Below are 25,261 nucleotides of genomic sequence, written 5' to 3' on the forward strand. Positions count from 1 at the left end.
CCCCTATATCATATTTTATCCTGTCAAATCTCATTTGGCTACTGAATCCAGTTCAAACTCTTCATTCTGGCATTCAAGGTCCTCCAAAATGTGGGGTACATCTCTCTCCAGCCTTATCTCTCATCATTCCCTCATATAAACCCTCTACTCCAGTTAGGTGGGGCTATACATTCTCACCTTGCTACGTCCTTATTTCTTCTTTTCCATTTGTCTGAGTCCTACCTATACTATTAAATCCCATCAAGGAGTCTTATCTTTTATGTAAAGCCTTCCTTGATTTCTGTAAACCTCAGAACTTAACCAGATCAGAGAATATCAGCGTCAGACAGGATCTCAGAAATTATTCAGTCTGACCCACACCTGCAGTTATTGTCTATGCTGCTTATCAGTAAATAACATTTGCTGCCTTGGATTGTTAGTTACCTTGCTTATATACTCATCTCTTCAATTAGAGTGTAACTTCCTTAATGCATGAGGTGTACAAATTTAGAGACATCTCCATTCCAAATGTTCACATGAACCATTTGTTTCTGATCTGTAGCAGTCTTCCAAACTCGTATTGGTCTGATCAGCTACAATCAGCCACACCGGATCTTGACTCAAGTATAGTAATATCATATTGATCCTCTTGGAGAATGAAGGACAATGACTAGCCACCATTACCCCTCTTTGAGGGAAGGGACTCTGTCTTACACTTTGTATCACTTCTAGTATCAAGTACAGTCCTTTGCAAAGAGTAGGCCCTCAGTATGCATGTGTGTTTGTGTGTGTGTATACATATAAATGTATTTTAAATTACTAATTAATCCTAGAAAATTTTGGTTCCTTTGGTTACTAGGTGACTTTTCTTTTCTGTTTCTGGCAAACAGTTGGACCACTGGGTCTAATACTGGACCCTTGCTTTAACAACATTTTTAGGAGTATAGCAGAGTAAGCTTCGGAATGAGTCAGTGAATGTTGAAATTCTAACTTCTTCTCCTACCAAACCCTGCCACTGCAGTGCAAAGCACTGGGTATTGCTGTGGGAGAATATACCTCCCACTTTATTGAAACTGGTCTATCAAAGGTCATCAACGATTTTCTAAACAATAAACCTGATAGTTTTCTTTAAAATTTATTCAGTCTTCATTTTCCTTGGTTTCTCTGAAGCATTGAACACAGTTGAACCATTCCCTACTACTAGAAATTCTTACTCCCTCGGATACAGAGACATTTCTAGTTCCCTGGCTTCTCCTATCTCTTTGACCATTTGTTTTCTTGGATTCCTCTTATTTTCATCCTTCAGGATGGGTATATTCCCCAAGGTCCTCCTTAGCCCATGAGGTGATCTCATCCATTTCTATAGCTTCAATTTGTATTTCTTTGCAGATGATTCTCAAACCTTCCTTTTCTTGGGTGCATACTTACGCTCTTCCAAATACCTGCCATGTCTCCCTCCCATCTCTGCCCACTGAATTCCCTTTCATCGTCTAAAGCTCAAATCAGATGTCATCTATCCAAGAAACTCTTCCTGTCACCTTCCCTAATTCCATTTCCAGTCAATAATGACTTTTCCTTCTTGAGAGATCCCATAGCTTAACATCTCTTTCAAGAAACATTTGTTAAAGTCTTTGTGCAAGGTACTTCATTTCTTCTTTATGTGTTCACACAATTTTTTATATCCTGTAGATAGTGTCCAGAAAGTCTTAGTTCAATTTAAACTCTGATAAGCTTAAAGGACAAGTTTGAAGTCAATAGACTATAAATTCCATGAGGGCAGGGACTCTGCCTTATTTAAACATTGCATCTTTCCTAGCTCTTAATACACAGTAGCTGCTTAATAAATAACTGAAGAATTGAATGATCGAATAAATCTGCTGGTTTCCTGAAGGTAGGAATCCTATCATATGTTTCCATAATTTTTAGCACTGCTCTGGACATATAAGAGGACCTTAATAAATTAAGACCTGTTACTTTGCCTGGAAGTGAATTTCTTGTCCACATTCCCTCCCATTCCCTTTTGATGTGTTCTTTCACTCTGTTCCAGATTGCCTTTAACTTCTTTGACCTGCCTACTGACTTTACAAGAGGGATCTGGTTCTTTGAAAATTTGTTCCATAAGTAATAGGTCTCAAAAAACCATTCTTCTCCTTCATCCCCAAATACATGGGGGGAAAATCCCAAAATACCATAGACCAGTTAAAAACATGTACATGATTTAGAAGAGGCCAACTACGAGTGCATCTTGTACGTATTTACACAACACTTCTGTGTGTAGATATATACTCACATATACTGTGTGTGTGTATGTGTGTGTGGGCAGTGAGGTGGCAGAGTAGGAAGAGTGCTGGGCCCAAAGTTAGGAGGAATCATATTCCTGAGTTCAAATCTGGCCTTAAGACATAAACTAGCTGTGTGACGCTGGACAAGTCACTTAACTGCTGTTTGTCTCAGTGTCCTCACCTGTAATAAGAAATGACAAACCACTCCAGTATTTCTTCCAAGAAAACCCCAAATGGGGTCACAAAGAGTAGGGCACAACTGAAATGACTGAACAGCAACAAAGTGTGTATTCCATGTCATCCCAAGAAGTCCAGGAAAGGAGAGGGTTACTCCCGACTGGAGAACTATTTGTTTGGTTAATTGACAAAGGGTGGAGTAGCCCTTTCTGAAGTCAGAGAATTACAGAAAGTTAGAGCTGAGAGAGACATTATCTTCTAATTCAACGCCCTCATTCTACAGGTGAACAAGCTGAGGCCCAGAGAGGGGAAAGCGCTATGACTGATCTCCTGATGCCCAGGACAGAGTTCTTTCCATTATTCCATATGCAATGATGGGGCAGAGGAAACTTGAAAATATTTCTACAGTTTAGGTATATGCAGCTAGGTGGTGCAATGTGTGACCTTGGGCAAATAGTTTAACCTCTGTTTGCCTCAGTTTACTCATCTGTACAATGGGTTTAATAATAGCATCTACTTCCCATGGTTGTTATGGGGATCCAATGAGACAAGAATTGTAAAGTCCTTAGCACAGTGCCTGGCGTATGATGCTATAAAAATGTTCTCTCTTGTACCTTCTCCTCTTTCTCCTCCTCCTCCTGCTTCCGACTGAAAGTGGGGTGGAAGAGAGTGGGGTGGAAGACAGTTTTATCTCACAGGTTAAGCAAACTGCCTACTTAATATGATTTCTTGGGTCTTACTCCAAAACGACTCTCCCTGCCTACAGAGTGATGTGTAAAATCTTTTAAAATAAGGGCTATTCAAAGATGGGGCAAAAGAACTAACTTGAAAATACTTCTGTGAGTTGGGGTATAGCGGGTTACATTCATACTAAGGTGTAAGAGTTTATGACTAGCATTTTCTGAGGTCAACATTTGATAAGGGAAGCAGGGAAAGGTGGAATAAGGGAAATACAGCTTCCACTGTCTGACATTTAAAACCTTTCTCAATTCAGCTCCAGCATATTTTTCCAAGATAAATACACATTACTCCATCAGCATATATCCTCTATAGTGAAACCAGCCTTCTTGCTATTCCATATACACAATAACCTATCTCCCACCTCTGTGCCTTTGCATAGGCTCTACCTCAAGTCTTTCGTTAATGATCTATTTCCTCATATCTGTCTCTTGGAACCCTTAGCTTCCTTTAAGTATCAGCTCAAATGCCTCCTTTAAGAAAGGACTTCTTCTGATTTCCCCAGATGTTAGTGACCTGCTGAAATTAACATTGCATTAATTTGTATTTACTTAATCTGTGCACATCTTGTATTCTTAAGAAGAATTTAAGGTCCTTAAGAAAGGACTGTTTCTTTCTAGTCTTTGCATCTCCAGTGCCCAGAACAGTGCCTGGAACATGGCAGGCACTTAACAAATACTTGCTTGATTAAATTAAGTTTAAATGAATTGCAAGAAACTTGGGAAGGCAAGGTGACTATGTAGAGGAATAGAAGGTTCAGAAAATGGAGGCTGAGACTTCATGATATTCCATTGACTCTGAGACTCACAATGGAAGTTTCCACACCTGCACTATGCTCCTTTGTTCCCAGACCCTTCCACCAAATATCTCTAGATCCACATTTGCCTGTCTGTCCAAAGTGCTGTAGGCTCTGATCTAATGAAGCCAGGTGTTAAGGAGGATTCTGCAGCTTGGGGGTTTTGCAGAGTTCTGACTAGAAAAGAACAGCAGGATGGGTCTAAACTTCTAGACAAAAGTAAACATGACTGCAGGGATGATCCCTTCAATCCGTTGCTTCTGGGATGTGCCTGGAACTTGTCCAGTGGCCTCTGTGATGATGAAAGGGCTCCACTAGTTGAAGGCACAAGGCAAAGGCTTCGTGCTTTCCCTTAAGTGCCACTCTGACAATGCTTTTGTTGTCTTGGTTCACTCTACATGAGTCCCTATCAAGGCGGTACCCGAGTCTTTCAGCAGGTGTTGTGATGATCCTTTGATGGGACCACACTGTGCCCTGGGTAGGATGAGTGACAGCTCTGAGTGGGGAGTTCAGGGACAATAGGTCATCTGACATGTATTCAGCACTCTTCACCCCAAGAGATCACCCCTTTGACAGACATCATAAATACAGTGAATATTCCTCTTGGTCTGGGACATGTCTGGGGCTGACGTAGGAATGGAGGGCACAGTTCAATAAACACAATGATAGGACAAAACAGATTGGGATGGTGACTATATTGGATCAGGAGAGGGCTTTTCTTTTCCTCCAAGTTTGGCATGTATAAAACCTGACTATGTTCTACAGTCAGCATTATTTTTCAGTACATGTCCCTGTATGAGTTGCCATGGTCAAACAATCTATCAAAAGATAGCCTTCTCCCTGAGACAGTGTCCCATCTTTTTAATACCAACATTCTTCTCATGATGGTGTATGATTTTAAGGCAGGGAAAACTACAGTCTCTGAAGAACCAAAGCTGAGAATCACCAAGCACCATGGAGAGAGGCATGTTGGGTGAGAACAGGCTGTAACATCTTATAAGCAAAGGATTAGTTTGGAGGTAGAGAGGTGGTATGGTGGATAGCCCTGGATTCTGGAGAGAAATATACATTCAAATCCTACCTCTTACACTTATTACCTGTGTGGCTATGGGCAAATTACAATCTCTTTTACCTTAGTTTCTTCATCTACAAAATGGGAATAACATCCCTTAACTCACAGTAGTCTTTTTTTTTTTTTTAAGTCTCCATTATTCCATCTCTTTAAACATTTATTTTTGTATTTTGGCAGGGGCTCATTTTAGTTTTCAGGAGACACCCTCTTTTTCCCTTTATGACAACTGGAACAACATCTGTTCATCCTAATTTTCAGGAACGTCTCTCATTTCCTGTAATTTTTCCAAGATGAACGATAATGGTTCTTTGATCACCTCTGCAAATTTACTTTGTGTCTTGTGTCTAATTTGTAAGATTATCAGATCATAGATTTAGAGCTGGAAGCACCTTCGAGGCATTTGAATCCAGCCGCTTCATTTTACAAAGCAAGAAACAGAGGTTAAGTAACTTTTCCAGTGCCAAACAACTAACAAATATCTGAGACAGGATTTGAACTTAGGTCACCCTGATTCCAAGTTCAATGGTCTTCTATTATACTAGTGGTATCACAATAGAAATAGATCCCAGTAGGTTGAACATTGATTTAAAAAATCACATTATTTATGTTGCATCCCATGTTTATTGTACTAAACATTTCCCAACTAAATTTTAATCTGGTTCAGGAAATACTCAGGAGTTTTGTGCCAAGGACTGTGAACTTAACCCTTCTACCCTATACCATACTGCTTCTCAAAGCAAAAACCTACACACAGCACTTAATATTCTCAAGTGGTAACCCATCCACATGTTAATCATGTCCAAGCCTGCTTAGCCTCAGAGATACAATGAGATTGGACGAGTTTAGGGTAGTATGGTATGAGCTCTGAACCTTCAAATCCATTTAAGAGGCTAATTGTTCTCTTACTATTTCTTCCCTTATTATGGCCTTCAATTTCTTCTCTAAGATATTTGCTGTGCCTTTCTAGTCTGAATATCATTCTTGCCAGTGAAGAAAGCACAGGATTCGAATAGTTTTTCAGCATTATCTTCATAGCCAACTATTCATTACTCATTCCATCATTCTTGCAGAATTACAATTTGTAACCAGTAAAGTACATAATGAGATCCCCCATAACATGCTTATGTCAGTGCCCACCAAACTGTCCTGAGTACACCCAAGATTCAGAAGGTACTGTCAAAGATGTTTATCTGTAACACTGAGTCACTAGTGATTAGGCCTCTGAGGTACTGTGGGCCTCAGATCAGCCCAGAGTGTTGATAAATGAACACTCTTCAATTTCTCTTTGGACCAAGGTTTCTTAATCTTTTTTTTTTTGCCTTGGGCCCCTTTGGCAGTCTGGTAAAACCTATAGATCCCTTCTCTGAATAACGCTTTTAAATGCCATAAAATAAAACACACAGAATTACAAAAGAAACCAATTATATTGAAATAGAGCTATCAAAATATTTTTTAAAAACTGAGTATATGGAAGTTAAGTTTAAAACTCCTGCTTCCTATTATACTTTCCTAGGAATGACTGACCAAGGTTAGAGTTCAGGAATGGCACTAGTTGAAGGTTAAAAAAAAAGGCCATCTTTAGCTTCGAGGCGGAGCCAAGATGGCGGAGTAGAAAGACGCACATACACATAGCTCCGAACCCACAACCCACAGAATGGCTACAGGGGAGTAACTCATGGCGAATTCTGCACCCAGAGGCCATGGAATATTGGAGCGAGGGAGATTTCTGTTCCGGAGGGACCTGCAAACCTCTCGCAAAAGGTCCGTCGCGCTGCACACGTGGAGCCCAGCCCAGACCAGACCTGCTGCAGCCACGGCACCAAGAGAAACAGACCCGAGCAGGCTTCAGGGACTGGATGTCCAGCGGCCGCACAAGTCCCTGTGCCCACAGGTGACGGGGGTCGGTGAGAGAGTCTCTTTGGCGGGTCGAGAGGGGAGTGGGGTGCCCCCATGATTCGGGTCCCCCTGGGAGGTAGAAGCTGAGAGGCGGCTGCAGACAGGGGCTCCCCAAGCGGGCAGGAGCCTGAATCCATTGTGGAAGGTCTGTGCATAAACCCCCTGAGGGAACTGAGCCTGAGAGGCGGCCCTGCTCCAACCTGACCACCTGAACATAATCTCATACTGAATAGCAGCCCTGCCCCTGCCGAAAGCCCTAAGGCTGGAAGCAGCATTTGAATCTCAGTCCCCAAAGCTGGCTGGGAGGATCAGGAGGCAAGGTGGGTGTGAGGAGAATATTCAGAGGTCAAGTCACTGGCTAGGAAAATGCCCAGAAAAGGGAAAAGAAATAAGACTATTGAAGGCTACTTTCTTGGAGAACAGGCATTTCCTCCCTTCCTTTCTGATGAGGAAGAACAATGCTTACCATCAGGCAAAGACACAGAAATCAAGGCTTCTGTGTCCCAGCCCACCCAATGGGCTCAGGCCATGGAAGAGCTCAAAAAGAATTTAGAAAATCAAGTTAGAGAGGTGGAAGAAAAACTGGGAAGAGAAATGAGAGAGATGAAAGAAAAGCATGAAAAGCAGATCAGCTCTCTGCTAAAGGAGACCCAAAAAAATGTTGAAGAAATTAACACCTTGAAAACTAGCCTAACTCAATTGGCAAAAGAGGCTCAAAAAGCCAATGAGGAGAAGAATGCTTTCAAAAGCAGAATTAGCCAAATGGAAAAGGAGATTCAAAAGCTCACTGAAGAAAATAGTTCTTTCAAAACTAGAATGGCACAGATGGAGGCTAAGGACTGCGAGAAAGCATGATATCACAGAACAAAGAGAGAAGAATGGAAAAATGGAAGATAATGTGAAATATCTCATTGGAAAAACAACTGACCTGGAAAATAGATTCAGGAGAGACAATTTAAAAATTTTGGGACTACCTGAAAGCCATGATCAAAAGAAGAGCCTAGACATCATCTTCCATGAAATTATCAAAGAAAACTGCCCTGAGATTCTAGAACCAGAGGGCAAAATAAATATTGAAAGAATCCACCAATCACTGCCTGAAAGAGATCCAAAAAGAGAAACTCCTAGGAACATTGTGGCCAAATTCCAGAACTCCCAGGTGAAAGAGAAAATATTGCAAGCAGCTAGAAAGAAACAATTCAAGTATTGTGGAAATACAATCAGGATAACACAAGATCTAGCAGCCTCTACATTAAGGGATCGAAGGGCATGGAATAGGATATTCCAGAAGTCAAAGGAACTAGGACTAAAACCAAGAATCACCTACCCAGCAAAACTGAGTATAACACTTCAGGGGAAAAATTGGTCTTTCAATGAAATAGAGGATTTTCAAGCATTCTTGATGAAAAGACCAGAGCTGAAAAGAAAATTTGACTTTCAAACACAAGAATGAAGAGAACCATGAAAAGGTGAACAGCAAAGAGAAGTCATAAGGGACTTACTAAAGTTGAACTGTTTACATTCCTACATGGAAAGACAATATTTGTAACTCTTGAAACATTTTAGTATCTGGGTATTGGGTGGGAGTACACAGACACACATGCACACACGCACACATACATAGAGGCAGAGTGCACAGAGTGAATTGAAGAGGATGCGATCATATCTTAGAAAAAAAAATGAAATCAAGCAGTGAGAGAGAAATATATTGGGAGGAGAAAGGGAGAAATTGAATGGGGCAAATTATCTCTCATAAAAGAGGGAAGCAAAAGACTCATTAGTGGAGGGATAAAGAGGGGAGGTGAGAGAAAAACATGAAGTCTACTCTCATCACATTCCACTAAAGGAAGGAATAAAATGCACACTCATTTTGGTAGGAAAACCTATCTCACAATACAGGAAAGTGGGGGATAAGGGGACAAGCAGGGTGGGGGGGATGATAGAAGGGAGGGCATGGGGAGGAGAATGCAATTCGAGGTCGACACTCATGGGGAGGGATAGGATCAAAAGAGAATAGAAGTAATGGAGGACAGGATAGGACGGAGGGAAATATAGTTAGTCCTATACAACACAACTATTATGGAAGTCATTTGCAAAACTACACAGATTTGGCCTATATTGAATTGCTTGCCTTCCAAAGGGAAGGGGTGGAGAGGGAGGGAGGTAAAGAAGTAGGAACTCAAAGTGTTAGGATCAACTGTCGAGTAATGTCCTTGCCACTAGGAAATAAGAAATACAAAGGTATTTGTATACATATATGTATATGTATAAATGTATATATATATATGTATAAATAAGAAATACAAAGGTAAAGGGGTATAGAAAGCTATCTGGCCCTACAGGACAAAAGAGAAGACGGAGACAAGGGCAGAGAGGGAGGATAGAAGAGAGAGTAGATTGGTCACAGGGGCAATTAGAATGCTTGGTGTTTGGGGGGGGAGGGGATAAAAGGGGAGAAAATTTGTAACCCAAAATTTTGTGAAAATGAATGTTAAAAGTTAAATAAAAAGAAAAAAAAGGCCATTTCATTATCTAAGAACCAAAATGTGAAAAGAACACTGACCTGGGAATCAGAAGAAAAGGGTTCTAGACTTGGTGGTGCCAACGAGTGCCTTGGGCACATCATGGAACCTCTTTGTGGCTCTCTTATCTTAAAAATGTTGGGTTGGGATGGAAGGATCTCTAATTTTTCTCTTAGTTTCAAAAACCTGTGGTCTTATGAACAAGGCAGCTTTTGCCCCCTACTGTTGCTTATACTCAACTTATTTTTCTGTCAGTGAAACTGCTTAGCATTTTCTGCTCTTCATGAAAATGCTTATCATTGATTATCAGGGTCCTGCCCTGGCATTTACGTAGGCATCACTCTGGTCCTGAGTCTGTGGTTTTGTTATTACGAGAAGGGATGGAAGACTTGTTTTCATTGTCCTTAGCTCTGCCAAGGTGTCACTGTGAGATTGTAGAACACTGGTCAAGTTTCTTTCAGCAGATTAAATTGCCAAAATCCCCTTTGCTCAACCTGCTACAGCTATGATAGCCTCATTCACTTTGTTGTCAAGGCCCAGTTCAAAGAGCTGTATCTCAGAAATTTTTTCAACTATTTCCAACTGATTCCAGATTAGCCCGATAAGAGCGATCCCTGAGTCTGAGCTAACTCAAGTAATGCCTACAGCCCTTAGCACTCTCATTTAGCCATTAATCAGGTCCTGCTCTGTGAACTCACAGAAGTTTTATATTTATGGTTAACTTTTGTATTATTACTTAAATTTTGTGTGTGCGCTCTGACTCTGCAAGTAGACTGTAGATTCCTTGAAGGCAGAGACCACACATTTCTGGATCATCCTTTTCCTCCTCCCTGCCCTTCTCATCCCTGTAAAGATCTAGAACAACAGTGTACAATCGTAGGGTCCTAGATTTAGTGCTGTAAGGGACCTTGGAGGTCATCTTTCCTTCTTTATTTTATAGATAAAGAAACTGAGACTCAGAAAATAAGTGAATTATCCACAGTCACACAGCTAAGTATCAGATTCAGGATTTGAACCACTGTTTCCAGACTCCATGTTCAGAACTCTATCTACCATGCCACACTACCTTCTAATATATTTTGATCTAAACTGAGGTACCAAACATAGTTCCTTTATCTTCTTAACCAGCATCTCTTTTCCCACCACCTCCATTTCTGCCAACTGCCACATAATATAGGCAAGCCATAAGTCAAATCAGCAAGCATTCATTAAGCACTTACTATATACCAAGCACTCATCATTCAATACACTTTCCTTTTAATACTCCTGTCATTTACAAGCATCTCATTTGAGCCTTACCACAACCTTGGGAGTCAGGTACTATGGGTGTTATTATCCTGATGTCACAGATGAGGAAATAGAGGCTCAAAGGGGTCATTAAGTAATTGTTCAAAGTCATAGAAGTAGCAAGGGGTAGAGGTGGGATCTAAATCCTACATTTCCTCAGCCCAAGTCCATAACTCAAACCACTCTGCCTTGCTACATCTCCTAAGAAACGTTAATCCCAGAGGAATGAGGATGAGAGATGACCATTTCGCTCATTTTTATTTTTTAAGACTGGCTGACTGATTCATGCTTGGCTCAAGGTAAATGATCTTTGGACTACAGTCAAGCTACAGAGGTCTAGAAACTGAGCTACACAGAAGTTAAATGACTTGTCCAGGGTCACACGGCTAATAAGTGTCTTCAGTTGGATTTAAACTCAGGTCTTCCCAACTCCAGGACCAGCGCTTTATCCATTGTGCTATCAGAAAGGGAGCACTTAGCACACCGAATAAATTCATTTTTCTAGATGCCGATGAACTGCATCCTGGGAATGGAAATGTGACCTCGGAGCCAGCGTCATTAATCTCTGGTGGGCCATCTGGATGAGAAACAGCTGCTATGAGCATTTATCAGCATCATTCATTAATGGAGATATTAGTCTTACTTGCAGAACGTTATGCCCAAAAATTCTAGAACCAGAAGGGACCTAGGAGTTCACTTTAAACAATCCCATCATTTTAAAGATGAAGAAAATAAGACCAAAGAAATTCAGTAACATGTATGGGAATCACGCCAGAGTGACCGAGTCAGGGCTCCAAACTTTAGTCTCTTCAACTATTAATTCAGGGTTTATTGTTGGTTTATTTTTAAACTAAACCGTGCACATTTACCAAATGAAATAAATTTCTGGAGGGCCTTCCTGCCCCTGATCGATTCCACACAATGCTTTTCAAGGGAGTAGGATGAGGTGGGTGCATTTCTTCCCACTTTGTTTGGGAAGTCTGAAAATATCTTGCTAAAGTTTCCCAGCTGTTTGGGTTCTATCTGTGCTTATGCCACATAACTCCAAATATCTGCAATCTGACAAAGCCAAAATTATCCCATTTCTTCTTTTTTTCCCTTTGATTCAAAATAATCAGGATTCACTAAGGATTTGTGATACTTAAGGCACTGTTATAAGATTACACCGTGTTCTGGTTTGGTGGCACTGCATTTGATTATCCCTTCTGTTTGTTCTGTAACATTTCATTATTGTCCCTCAGGAAAAATTGTGAAGAAAGAAAAAGCTGGCCTTCAATGCCCCTCTCCAGAAGGTTCAAGGCTCCCCTCTCCTTCTAGGTGTCCTCAAGCTTCCTCAAATATTCATCTCTTTCCTGTCCCAGGTTTTCCTACAGTATCCCACTCAGCCTAGCCTTCCTGAGCAGAGCTCAGTGATTCACACTTTTCTTTCCCTTTCCCTTCTCCTTGATGCCCATGCTTTACTTTTTCTATCTCCTGTTCAGGATTTTACTCAAAGAAAACTTCTTGTTGCTGTTTGTCTTTTGGTCTCCAAGAAGACCATGACATCCTGGAGGTGATGCCATGACATGCAAGTGAGGTGGATTTAAGTGAGGGAGGGCTGGGCAAAGTCAGCAGCCTCGCTTCCTCCTTTGGAACCGTCTGGTGGTAAGACACAGCTCATGATGACTGGAGATGGCTCAGGATTCAGTGGGCAATGCTGGTCTTTTAAACTAAGGTCTTTAACAGGCTTCAGTTTAACTGAGACAGTGCCCATTCAGTGATTAAGGCTTAATAAGAAATGAGGCAGAGAATGGCCTCTTTACCTAGTCAAAAAAAAAAAAATCAATCCAGGAGGAGAAGACCTCCATAGATTCTGTCCAAAACAGAAACAATTTCTATTTACATTCACTCTGAGCCAATCAGGTCCAAACGATGATCAAGTATGGCCAACCTACTGTTGGCCAGTCAACGTTCTCAGAGTGATTTGGAGTTAAGGCTAGTTAAGAAACTCAGACCAAGTGGTCCATATCTGATTATAGTTTAATATGTTATAGGCCTTGAGGGGCATTTGTATTTTTTACTAGGGGACACCCATAGATGTGTAACGAATGGTGAGACAGGACCCCTCATCAGGTGATCTAATACTCACATTCTGCCTTATTGGTAAGATTATTTTGTCATAGTGTGCCATGGAAAAGAACAGAAAGGCATGCCCTTGGAACAAGAAAATGTAGGCTAGAGTCCTGGTGCTATATAGTACGGTATGACCTTGGACAAACTCTTTTTCAATTTGATTAAGAGTTTCATTGTCTTCCTCACTGAATGGTAGTGAACATTCACATGAAATAATATTTGTGGTAATGAACATGGTGTTGGGAGAGTCCGCTGATCTCACTAAGTCTTTAGTTTTTTAAACTTAAGTTCTTTAGTGGGGATGCTATTCCTAAAATATTAATTAGAAAGCTATAGAATTTCAGAGTTGAGATACCAGAAGCCAGCGAGTGTTTAACCTCCCTTAAATAAGAATCCTCTCTACAACAGACCCAACAAGTGGTATTCCAGCCTCTGTTGAAGACCCCCAGTGATGAGGGGGAACCAATGGGTGCCTAGAAGGATATGCCTGAGGTGGGGCTGCTGTGACATGCTTTCTGCTTCCCCGAGGAGAAGAGGCAGACCACGTGTAGGTTAATAAGAGCAATAATACCAGTAATTACTATTGTTATTATAATGAATGAAATGGATATAGTGAATTATCATAATATAATGATATTTTACATGTTTATATTATATAACAAATTATAAAATATCAAAATGAATTAAATGATTATAACTAGAACATTTATATAGCACTTCAAGGTGTGTGTAGCGCTTTATGTGTTATCTTCATATAGTCAGCTAGATGGTGGTGAATAATCTTCATGATCAAATGAGGTAAAGTATAAAGTGTTCTGCAAAATTTCAAGTATTGCATTATTACCATCATCATCATCATTTCCAAACAACCCTGTGAAGAAAGTACTATCATTATCTCCATTTTACAGATGAGAAAACTGAGACTGAGAGAGGCTAAGTGACTTGTTCAGGGTCACATAGCTAGCAAATGTGTGAGACAGGATTTGAACTACACACAGTCATCCAGACTCTAAATCCAGCACTTTGGAGCAGTTCAGTGGGACAGTGGATACAGTGGCAAGCCTGTAGTCAGGAAGACTCATCTACCTGAGTTCAAATCTGGCCTCGGACACTTACTAGCCGTGTGACCCTGGGCAAGTCACTTAACCCTGTTTGCCTCAGTTTCCTCATCTGTAAAATGAGCTGGAGAAGGAAATGGCAAACCACTCTAGTATCTTTGCCAAGAAAACCCCCATTGGAGGTCCCAAAGAGTCAGACACAACTGAAATGACTGATATTAGCACTCTATGTACTATGTTACTTAGCTGTGTCTGCTGTCAGTGCTAATGGGCCCTGAATGGTGCACCTGTACAGGCCTCGTTCCTGAGGCAGTTCATTTCACTTCTGGAAAGTTCCAGGTCTTCCTGCCATTGATCCTAAATTAAATTTAAATGTGAACATAACAGAATGAAAAGACAATATACTGAATCTATGTTTTTAAAATTAGGTCAATAAGACTTTGTCACTATGTAGTTATACATATATTTTTTGGTAAAATTTTCTACTTTTCTAGTAATATTTTACTAACGTGTAATCCCATTCCAGTTTGCAAATCAGATCATGAATTTTGAGGAAATCTTCTAGGAGAGGAAACTAGTCTTGCCTAACTATTTTTGCTGGAGGAAACCAGGAGAAAGGATAACTTGATCAGATGACCAAACCTCTTTGAGGCTATTGGTGATCTTTTATAAATAAGGACTTTTCTGATTTACCAGACAGTACCCCCTAGCATGAGAGTTCTTGACATGGGATCCACAAGCATCCTTGGATAGACTTGAGGGGATCTATGAACTTAAGTAGGAAAAAAATTACACCTTCATTTTCAGTAATCTTTAACTAAAATTTGTCATTTCCTCCAATTATTTTAAAGCATTATTTTGAGAAGTGTTCTGTAGGCTTTACCAAATTGTCAAAGAGGTCCATCCATGACACACAAAAATGATCTAGAGTTTTGAAAGGCTTATTTGGTAACTCTCACAAAGTGAGCTCTTTATTTCCTCTCCTCAGGTCTAGCATGGGAAAAGAGACTGATAATCAGATTTCCATCATCCAAATGTACCTAGTAAAACTATTTAATGTGAATGTGTAGGCTGAGAGTAGCAGAAAAATATTTCTTCAGAACTCTAGAGGGTTTTGTATTTTTATTGGGTCATATACTTTGTGGAGAGAAACCTCATAAAAATAAGTTAATTATTTATGTCCTTTTGAATATGAGCAAATACAAAAATTAATTATTAACATTATATATGAAAATGTGTCATACTTGAAGGCTCTGCTTGGTATTTCTGTTTTGTTTTTTAAACAAAGACTATTGAGACAAGCTTGCTCCAAGGATGAATGCCTCATTAATATTTTTCAAAGAAAGGGCATTATTATAGACAAGGATGTGTATTATAGACTCAAACTGACCATGTAATTTGCCTTCCCTTGACTCTTCCCCATTCAAGTATCATTTTCCTCTTCCTCAAAAATTTTCTATATTCAAAAACCTATACTTCACCCTCTTTTCAACATCTCTCCATCTTGTTTACATCTTCACTGTTTTATCAAAATCACTCTGAATTCACCAATTAACTCCTACTGACCAAATCATTAAAAAAAATCCTCATGTTCCCTGGCCTCTCTCTAGTTTTGGGCACTGATAATCCCCTCCTGATGGATTCTTTCTCCTCTGGGCTTCAGAGACACCACACCTGGTTTTTCTTGCCCTTTCCTAAATTCTTCTCCATCCCCTTTACCAGTTTCGTCACCTTCCCTCCACCCAATGATATATACTCTCCAATGTTTCATTCTTGACTATCCACTCCCCTTGTGAGTGGATAAACCAATATTTTTCTCAATTTTTAAAATGTCTAACAGTTCAGAATAATTGAGGGTTTCTTAGGTTCAATTCTTCATCTATATGGTAATTAAAAAACTTCCATCTTTTATGAATCTATTTCTTTCCTCTTTGCTGCTTTGTACATCCCCAATCCCCATGTCTGTTGTGGTGTTAGCAGGGGTGACTCAGGCAAAGTGGGTAGTCAAATACATGAAAGGACTTGAGAAATGTTGAAAATTCTGCCCCCCACCCCAATCCCAATGTTTCCCGTTAGTGCCACAGTGGACAGAGTTCTCATTAAGTCATTGTCTTCTCATTCTGCTACAAAATGCCAGTCACCTCATAAGGCTTAAAAGAATGACCTTAATAGATAAGTATTAATAGGAATCATGGGTAAAGAGCAGGACCAGGGCGGGTAGAATGGAAGACAGGAGTTGTAGGAGAAGAGTGAGGACAAACTATCTATATCATGGCTTTACCTTGGGTTGTCTCTGAGATTTCAAATTGCATATAAATCATGCTTGGAGGAGGGGAGCTAGGTGGTACAGCGGATAGAGTGCCAGATCTGAAATCAGGAAGACCTTATGTTCAAATCTGGTCTCAGATACTGTGTGACGCTGAGCAAGTCACTTTACCCTGTTTGCCTTGGTTTCCTCATCTGTAAAATAAACTGGAGAAGAAAATGGCAAACCACTCCAGTATCTCTGCCAAGAAAACCCCAAATGGGGTCATGAAGAGACAGACACAACTGAAATGACTCAACAACAAAGAGATCCAGTTGTGGTTGACCTTGTGATACCAAAAAAGACAAGTCATTTGACACTCTTCAGAAACAGGGACAACTTGCAGCCAAGTCCGGTATACAAGACGTGTTCAGGGTCACAGATGACACAGGGGACACAAGCAGAGAAAGCCACCCAGATAAGAGAATGCTTCAGTCTCCCTGCCTTGCCATAAAAAACAACAACCACAACAAACCAAACTCTAACTTGTCTTTTAATGCTATCTCTTCTGTCAACACTCTTTAGCTACAGTATAAAGGCTCACTTAGGAAAACCAACTTAAACATTCTGGGTTTTTAAATCTCTTTTTAAATTTATTTACTCCTTATAGGAAAATCTCAGTTCAAGTCTCTCCTCTGAAATATATTGGCCATGTGGCTCCGGGAAAATCACTGGATCTCTTGTTCTAGGCAACTCTTTAAGACTGTTAAAGATCTGCATTGGTAGAGTCTTCTCATGTAGGGGTTCCCAAAGGCCTTTGAAACCATAGGCACAGTCCTATCCCCAGGAAATGTCAATTATTATCCCACCGATGAGGAGACTCTCTCCAAGATCAGAAATTATGTAATCTGTCCATGATCTTTCCTCTTTGAGAGGGGCAATGTGGTATAGCAGATAGGGAGCTGGCCTCAGAACCAGGAGCCAAGTTCAAATCATGCCTCTGGTCTATTCAGAATCTGTGACTTTGGGCAAGTTACTTAAGCTCTTGGAATTCTAAGACTTTAAGTTGTAGAACAGGTCCTGACATTTATTGGTAGAGGAATAGCTCTCTGCTTTTGGCTTTCACGACATTAATTCTTCTGTAATTCAACCCTATCTGTAGTCCATCCAGCTGTGGGCATGACTTATTCAGAATTGAACTACATCTCATTTTATCATTAACTGACCAACTAGAGCTCCTCTTCCGTAGTAGGGAACATTCTGGACCTGATGTTCCACTTTAGACTAGACCAATGTGAAATGAGGTAAGCCATTTTGCTCATTAATTTCCTTAATGCCCACCAAAATTTAACAAAAGACATAAAGTACTCACTTTTTTTGTCAGTGGTATTGTGAACTGTCACCATGGGGACTCTGGGACCTGGATTGATGATAGAGGAGAGGGAAAAAAACAACAGAAATAAAGCATTTAGTTGAGACAAAAATATAAACCATTTTTCTTTTTAGAAAACTACAAAACATCAGATACTGGAGAATTGGATTCCAGATATCAAAGAAATAACTCATTTGGCAATTAATACAGCACTGATGGCAGTATTAGATATATGGGGCAAATGGGATTGTCAAGGTCTGTGTTTATGGGTTGTTAAATGTACATCTTTCTAATTTTGTAAATGATTTAATTAGAACAAACACAATTAAAACCATTTGTTCTTAGATTATCCTAGTGACATAAAAAACATTATTTCACAAAGCATTTGCATTTTACTCATGCCTTGAAACATATTGTGTGCTTGGCACCCAAACAGACATTCCTTTTGGTCAAGATTTATGGATGCAATCATCGTACCCATGCAGTCAGGAGAGTTAGTGCTCCAAAGGACACAGCCCAGTAAATGTGCACATTACATGTTCAGTTCAGCAATAATGAAGTTGTTTAGCTCTCTTTGGTGTTTTTCTGGCAAATGGGGTATGCTGCCACCGGATGGTCATATGTACCCTGATTTGGACAGTTTAAACTACAAAGCATTTGCTTTACTCGATTTCCACTCATGGTTAATTTAAATAGCATGCATTTATGAGAACAGCAAAGTATAAAAACATTACAAAATAATACACTTAAATATGATACATGTAAGGTAAGCTTTTACTTTCTAATCAATTTTTAACTGTTAATACAGAATAAGATTGAATTAGAACACTCCTTTTTAACTAGTTCTTTTTTTAACTTTAAATTTTTTATCTCTTTTGTTTTTACAACACCTTTATTTTTGAATGTGTTCCTCCTCCCCTACTATGTGAGACATCCCTTGTAAGAAAGAATAAAAGAGAAAGAAAAAATAAGTTTGGCAAAACTAACCAATAGATGGACCAAGTTTGATAGTGCGTGTGTATGTGCATACACACATAGCCAGACATATGCATCCATGTAGATACATATATGTATGCATATATATACACACACACATATTTACATGCATGTGTTGGACTAGAGGATCCTTCTACTCTCCAATTCTATGGTACTGTGAGAAATATTGTCTAATCCCTTTCTGAAATCAACATATAATAGGTCTATGGAATTCTTTCACTTATAAGCCTAGCAATGATGTACCAAGCTCACAATTGTCCTCTCTATGCCAACTTTTGTATTAATATCAATATCTCCCAATTCAACCAACTTCTCAACTCCCATTCTACATAAGGCCATTCACAGGGGTGTTCAAACTTTACATTTTATAATTGTATCCACTTTTATAATCCAGAACTCCAAAATTACCCTCTCTGATCCTAATCTCCTATCCTTACACCATTACTTCTAAATGACTTTTGGCCATCATTATAACCTCCTCTTGTTCCTTCCCATAATCCTCCCAGTCCATCCCTCCTGTTCTGGTCTCACTTTCCTCCCTTTACAATCCTGACCCAATGGTTAACAAGCTGCACTATGCATTTTCCTTCATCTTTAAGTCCTTTGCCTCCTTGTCTTTTAACCATTCACGTCCTACCAATCCTCAGTCCTAGCTCACACTCATTCTTTACTCAATTCCTAATTTAAAAGCCTGTGAGGTAGAGAATATTCCTGGCAGGAATGTGGAGGGGGAAGGTATTTTGTGTAAAGGCAATGGCCTGAGAGCAAAAATAGAATACCATTCTAAAGTCAGAACCAGTTCATAGGACCACACTGAGTTAACAAGAGCTGAGATTTATATAGCACTGTTTGTCAGGCACTGTGCTAAGTACTTTAAAATTATTATTTCTTTTCATCCTTACAGCAACCCTGGAAAGTAGGTGCTATTCTTATGCCCATTTTACAGATGAGGAAACTGAGGCAGCATTTAAGAAACTTGCCAAAGGTCATAGGGCTAATAAGTATCTGAAGTTGGATTTGAACTCAAGTCTTTCTGACATCAGGCCCAGTTCTCTATTTGTTGTAGCATCTAGCTGCTTCTAAAGACAGTCTAAGAGACCAGGTCCAAAGCAGCAGGGGAGGGTTTCATGGAGTAATGTCAGAAAAAATAGTACAGAAGGAGAAGCGCAGGCCCTTAGGGAATGGGAGCTTGTTTCAAGCAACTTCTTCAATCAAGAAAGAACTATTTTAAGGTAGAACCACACACCCACCTTACAGAGAGTCAGCAGAGCACAGAAAAAAAGTATTCAAGATTCGGAATGAGAGAATCTAGATCTGAATCCTGATTGTGCAAGTTTATAGTTGTGTGACCCTTGAGCAAGTCATTTAACTCTATGGACCCCCAAATCCTCATCTATAAAGTGAGGGACTTGGACCAGGTGATCTCTGAGGTCCCTTTAAGTCCTAAGTCTATTACCAGGTGGATCTGGCCTCATTACCTGCTGTGGGTCTAGAGACATGAGTTGTTATTATGAGGATCATTTATAAAGTTTCTTGAAAACCTTAAAGCACTTATGTAAATTATCAGCTATCATTAGCATTTTAGTGTCATTTACAGCAAGAATATTAGTATGTGGTTTTGTTCTTCTAGTAGTATTAATTTACTGATTGTTGGACAAATATCACCCATTAAGATTGCCAAGAATTAAAATGATGCTTCTGGATGGTCTAAGTTTCCTTTGTACTCTCTGCCACCTTTACTACCAGTCTGAAACCATCACTGCTGAGGCAGACAAGATTAAAGATCATTTGGAACTTTGGTGTGTTTTGGAGGTCACTATAGCCAAAAAGACTCATCACCTGGTGACTAACCTTTTGGTGGTGAGTTTCTCTGTATTTCAAGTAGCGAGGATCGATATCCATATTGTGACAGAACATGCCAGAATTTTTACTCTATTCACATAGCCCTTAATGGAAGGGGAGCCAAGGCTGTTTTACTTTTATCTTTGTATCTCTTTTGCCTAAGCACAGCGCCTTGTACACAACAAATGCTCAATAATTTTTAATTAAAAAAAAATCAGAGATAACTCATATGACGTGATAAATCATTAGACAAGTTTTTTTTGTGTCATTAAAAAAATAAATAAATCTAGTTCAGCTTTGGTTTTACCCGTAATTTGTTGAACTAGTGAGGTTTTATGGTACTAAGTATTTATAAATGCTTTCATCAATTTAGAAAATGGAAAATGATGACTTTAATTATAGAGTGTATAGAATTCCATTTTGTTTTTGATTGTGGCAGGAGAAGGGACAAAAAGTGCAAAAGCATTACGATTCTTTTCCAGCATCAGTCATTTTTTTTTTAAAAATCAAGTTAATTAAAATTAAACATAAATGCTGAAACTGATTACTTGTAATCATGGGTACAGCAATATCATTCAAATACATTTTTATTTTATTACTCAGGAAAAATAGTGTACTCTGGATATGTTGTGTATGTTGCTTGAGGCTATGAATAGATTGACTGATTTGGCTGCTCTTATTTTAATTTTCTATTGATTGATGGGATTATTTCTTTTTTCTTTTGACAGGGTTACTAATCTGGAAGATTAGAAGAATAAATAGCTGACCTAAATTTTGTTGAAGATTTTAAAAAAGAATTAAAATAAAAGAAAAAAAGCAAAGTAAGATGTGAATGCCCTGGGTTTGGTACACACTTAATCCAATCTCCTATACCTTTTACATTTATATCTCCAATTCTATATAATGGACATTTTGTTTGGATTGGTTACCACCCTGAAGCCTTCTAAGATTCTTAAACATCAAAGAAAAATTCAATTCTGTTTAATAAACTCCTTTCTTTCTTAATGCCCGGGAGGGGAGACAGGCATTTCCAAATTAAAAGTGGAAATAAAAAGGAATTTCTAAATATTCTCCTGTTAATCCCCAAATTAAAATGAATTCACTCTTCTCTGATTATTCTACTTAACCTATAGTCCTAAAATTCAGCCCAGTGATAGTAACCCTTTTAAATCTTAAACCATATGCATACAGCAAACATTTTATGTGATCTGAAAAAATTACCAAGCACCTTATAATTTTAAGGGATATGTAGATTCCTAATAATGGATTTTTCAAGCACAAATATGTGCACTACATTGACTAGGTTTAATTGATTGCATATATATGTATGTATTTACTCAGTACATGTTTACCGATGGCAATTATACCTTTGTTTTACATTAGCGTATAATCTACATAGCTTGACTATACATGTACATATATTTCACAGCTAATGTTCTTTAACAGGAAGAATGATTACTGCATGTACCTATTACCTGGGGAATGACTGAGAAAATTGAGGCATATGAATGTTTTGTAACATTACTGTTATTATAAGAAATGACAAATATGATGAATGCTGAGAAACCTGGGAAGACTTATATGAACAAATGTAGAGTGAAATGAGCAGAACCAGGAAAACAGTGACAGTGGCAATCATGATGTTAGAAGACTGATGAAATATGCCATCCACACTTCTTGGCAGAAAGGTAGTGGCTAGAGGTGTAGCATAAGATAGGCTTTCCAAAATGGCCAATGTTGAATTATGTTGCTTGACTATACTTGACTGTTACAAGAGAAGGATTCTCTTCGTAGGAGAGGGAATGAGTAAGTGTGTAGTGGATAGCACAGAAACATTAAAAAAAATGAGAAGAAAGCAGCTATAAAACATTTAAAAATATACAGAAGAAAACTAAAAGACATCCAAAAGGAGACTTGCAGGCAAATTGTGTTGTTGCTATGAAAAAAAAATCAAACTATATAACAGAGATGCATAGTTCCATATACAATCTTCAGTTTTTGTTATTTGTTTGAGATGTTTATGTCTGTTGACTAAATTCATAATAAAAAAAGAATAATTGTTATGTTATAATGGTAGGAACTGTGGATGGAGATCTGGGTTCCAGTCCTGACTCAGCCACTCATTTCATTCTCTGTATGACCTTGGGCAAGTCACTAAGCTTATTTGGACCTCAGTTCTCTTGTGTGTAAAATGACAGAGTTAGACTAGATAAACCCAAAGGTTCTTTCTACCTCTAAAAGTCTATGGCCTTTTAGAAAATTCATTAATTGGTACCACAATTATCTCTTAGTATGTTACTGTTATTTGACTGTCTCCTTAATTTATTAGCACTAGTACTGCCTTGGCAATACTTTGGTATAATCTTTACTTGCCACAGATGAGGCATATAATCAACTTTATCATTTATGGTAGATAAATCACATAATAGCACATCTGTGGCAAATAACTGCTTTCAAGTTTATAAACATCCAGTATTTATAATAGCCTATTTGTTTTGGTGACATTTCAGACTATTTATTTTTGGGTTGCTACTAGGGATTTCATCCGTGCAATGAACTTCTGGTGTGGAAATTCCCTCCATGGATGCAGGTTAGCAACTCATCTGTGATTTATAGTAGTAAGGAGCTATTTGAAGGGACTGAAAAGTCTGGCTGCTAAGCTGTCTCTTTATTATTCTGTGGTGCTTCCTTTTCATAAAACTACTTTTATAGAATCATAATGGTTTATAACTAATTGGAACCATAGAGATCCTCTGATAGCTCTCATTCTGCAAGTGAGGAAACTGAGGCACAGAGAAGTTACTGACTTGCTCAAGATTACACAGCCTGTGAGGGATGAATCTGGGAATAGAAAAATGCAACTCCAAATGCTTAGCCCAGTGTTTTTTGAGTGGGAAAAACACAGCGTTTAACCGGAGCTCTGTTCCTAAATGACTGGACAGTTTAGAGAGAGTAACTCTACCTCACTGGGCCTGTTTTCTCACCTAGACGATAAGGAGCTAGACAGTGATGAAAAGGACCTTAGAGTTCATCTGGATGAGGTTCACAGACATTGGATGACTAGCCCAAGATCATACAAATGGGACCTATTAGAGTCCGGATGTCCCATTTTATTCCAAATTCTGAGTACTTTCTACCACACTGTACTATTATCTCTAATGGTCCCTTCCTGCTCTGTAATTCTATGGCCTGGGAGGAAGACCTTTTGAAACTCACACATTTGTAGTGTCTATGGAAGAAACTGAGATGGGGCAGTTCTATTAAGAGTGTTTCTCCTTGCCAAAGAAGGTGACACTTCTTTCCCCCAGTCTGTGCCTTTAAAGCCTCTCTTACAAGCCTGGATATTCCCTGTTCACCTCCAAATTATAAAATTCTTCAAGGCGCAACTCAGGAACCATTTCTCATAGAAAGTCTATTCTTATTCCCCACAATTATTAGTACCTTCTCACTCCCCAAACCATATTTATCTGCTTAAATATTGTATCCCCTTTCCTCTATAGAATGCAAATTTCCTGAGGGAAAAGTCTACTTTTTCATTTTTAAAAATGTTCCTAACATAGGGCCTTGACTAGGGTATTAAATGTTTGTTGAATGAATAAGTGAAAGAAAGGCAGGGAGAGTTGTTCAGGGAGCCGAACAGAAAAAAAAAAAAACAAATGGAGAGTTTCCCAGGTCTCCCTATTGTGACTTTATTATTTGCTTTGAAAAAATATTCTTAGAACATTCATTCAGTTGATTAGTTTGTTGAAAAAACCTTAAGATTTCATTCATTCAACATTAAACACTTATCAGGTGCCTACTAAATGCAGCCCACTGTGCTAGATGTTAGGGATCCAAAACTGAATGACTGTCCCCGAGATGCTTATATTCTACTAGGAGAGGTTGTAGCTACTATTTGAACCATTCATTTATTCAGTCAACAAATATCTGAGAAGCATCTGCTTTGCAAAAAGCACCATGCTTTGCTTTTGAAAAAGCATAAAAACACAAAGCTATTATGGATCAAAAAGCTTTGTCTAGCTAATAAAAATAGCATTTCCACAGCACTTTCAGGTTTATAAAGCCTTTTATGTATGTTTCTCACATGATCCTCACAAGAATCCTGGAAATAGGTGCCATGATTATGCTCATTTTACAGATGAGGAAATTGAGACTGAAAGAGGCTAAGTGACTTGTTCACAGTCATCTTCTGAGGAAGGATTTGAATTCAATTATCTTTTCTTTTAAATAAAAGTTGTACTTTTTTATTGAATAAAAGTCTATTTTTTTCTCTCTTCCATGACCTACCCAATTGGGAAAAAGCAAACAAATTTCTTAGAACAAATATGCGTATTTAGGCAAAGCAAATTCCCTCATTGACTGTGTTTAAAAAATATACATCTCATTATGAATCCCAAATCTGTCACCTCTCTGACAGGAAAGAGAGAGCATGCTTGGTCATCATTCCTCTGGAATTGTGGGTAGTAACTTTTGATCATAACTTTTACAGCTTTCAAAATTAATTTGTTCTTACAGAGTTGTTATTGAATAAATTGTTCTGTTTCTGCTCACTTCATTCTTCATCAGTTTATAAAAGTTATCACAATTGTTTGATGTTATATTACAAACTGGAGTCTTTTTGACTCCAAATCCAACTCCCTAGTTGTCTAGTTGTGGGAAATTAGCATAACACTGATTCACTATCATTTATGACCATGTAAAACTACTCATTCTTATAAAATGTGTATCGAACAAAGAAAACAAAATCCAAAGTTTAATATAAATGATTTTTGGGTTATCTGCTATTTTGGATTTTCCATGTGCAAATCTCTTTCCAATAAGGCTGATATTGAGAAGCTGCCTGAATACGTAATCATATTTTTTCTCTTTGTCTTTCCCTGATTTTTA

At 38.8% G+C, this 25,261-nt stretch overlaps 1 protein-coding gene across 3 annotated transcripts in view; it reads right to left on the minus strand.

The window, feature by feature from the left end:
• DPP6 (dipeptidyl peptidase like 6) overlaps positions 1-25,261 on the minus strand; it is a 1,325,443-nt gene that overhangs the window by 52,701 nt on the left and 1,247,481 nt on the right. For all 3 annotated transcript variants that reach the window (XM_072652136.1, XM_072652135.1, XM_072652137.1), the window contains exon 17: positions 17,537-17,584. In XM_072652136.1, coding sequence (XP_072508237.1) covers positions 17,537-17,584 — 48 coding nt within the window. The remainder of the gene's footprint in view (positions 1-17,536; positions 17,585-25,261) is intronic.

Source organism: Notamacropus eugenii, chromosome 3, assembly GCF_028372415.1.
Source record: "Notamacropus eugenii isolate mMacEug1 chromosome 3, mMacEug1.pri_v2, whole genome shotgun sequence".
Lineage (NCBI taxonomy): Eukaryota > Metazoa > Chordata > Mammalia > Diprotodontia > Macropodidae > Notamacropus > Notamacropus eugenii.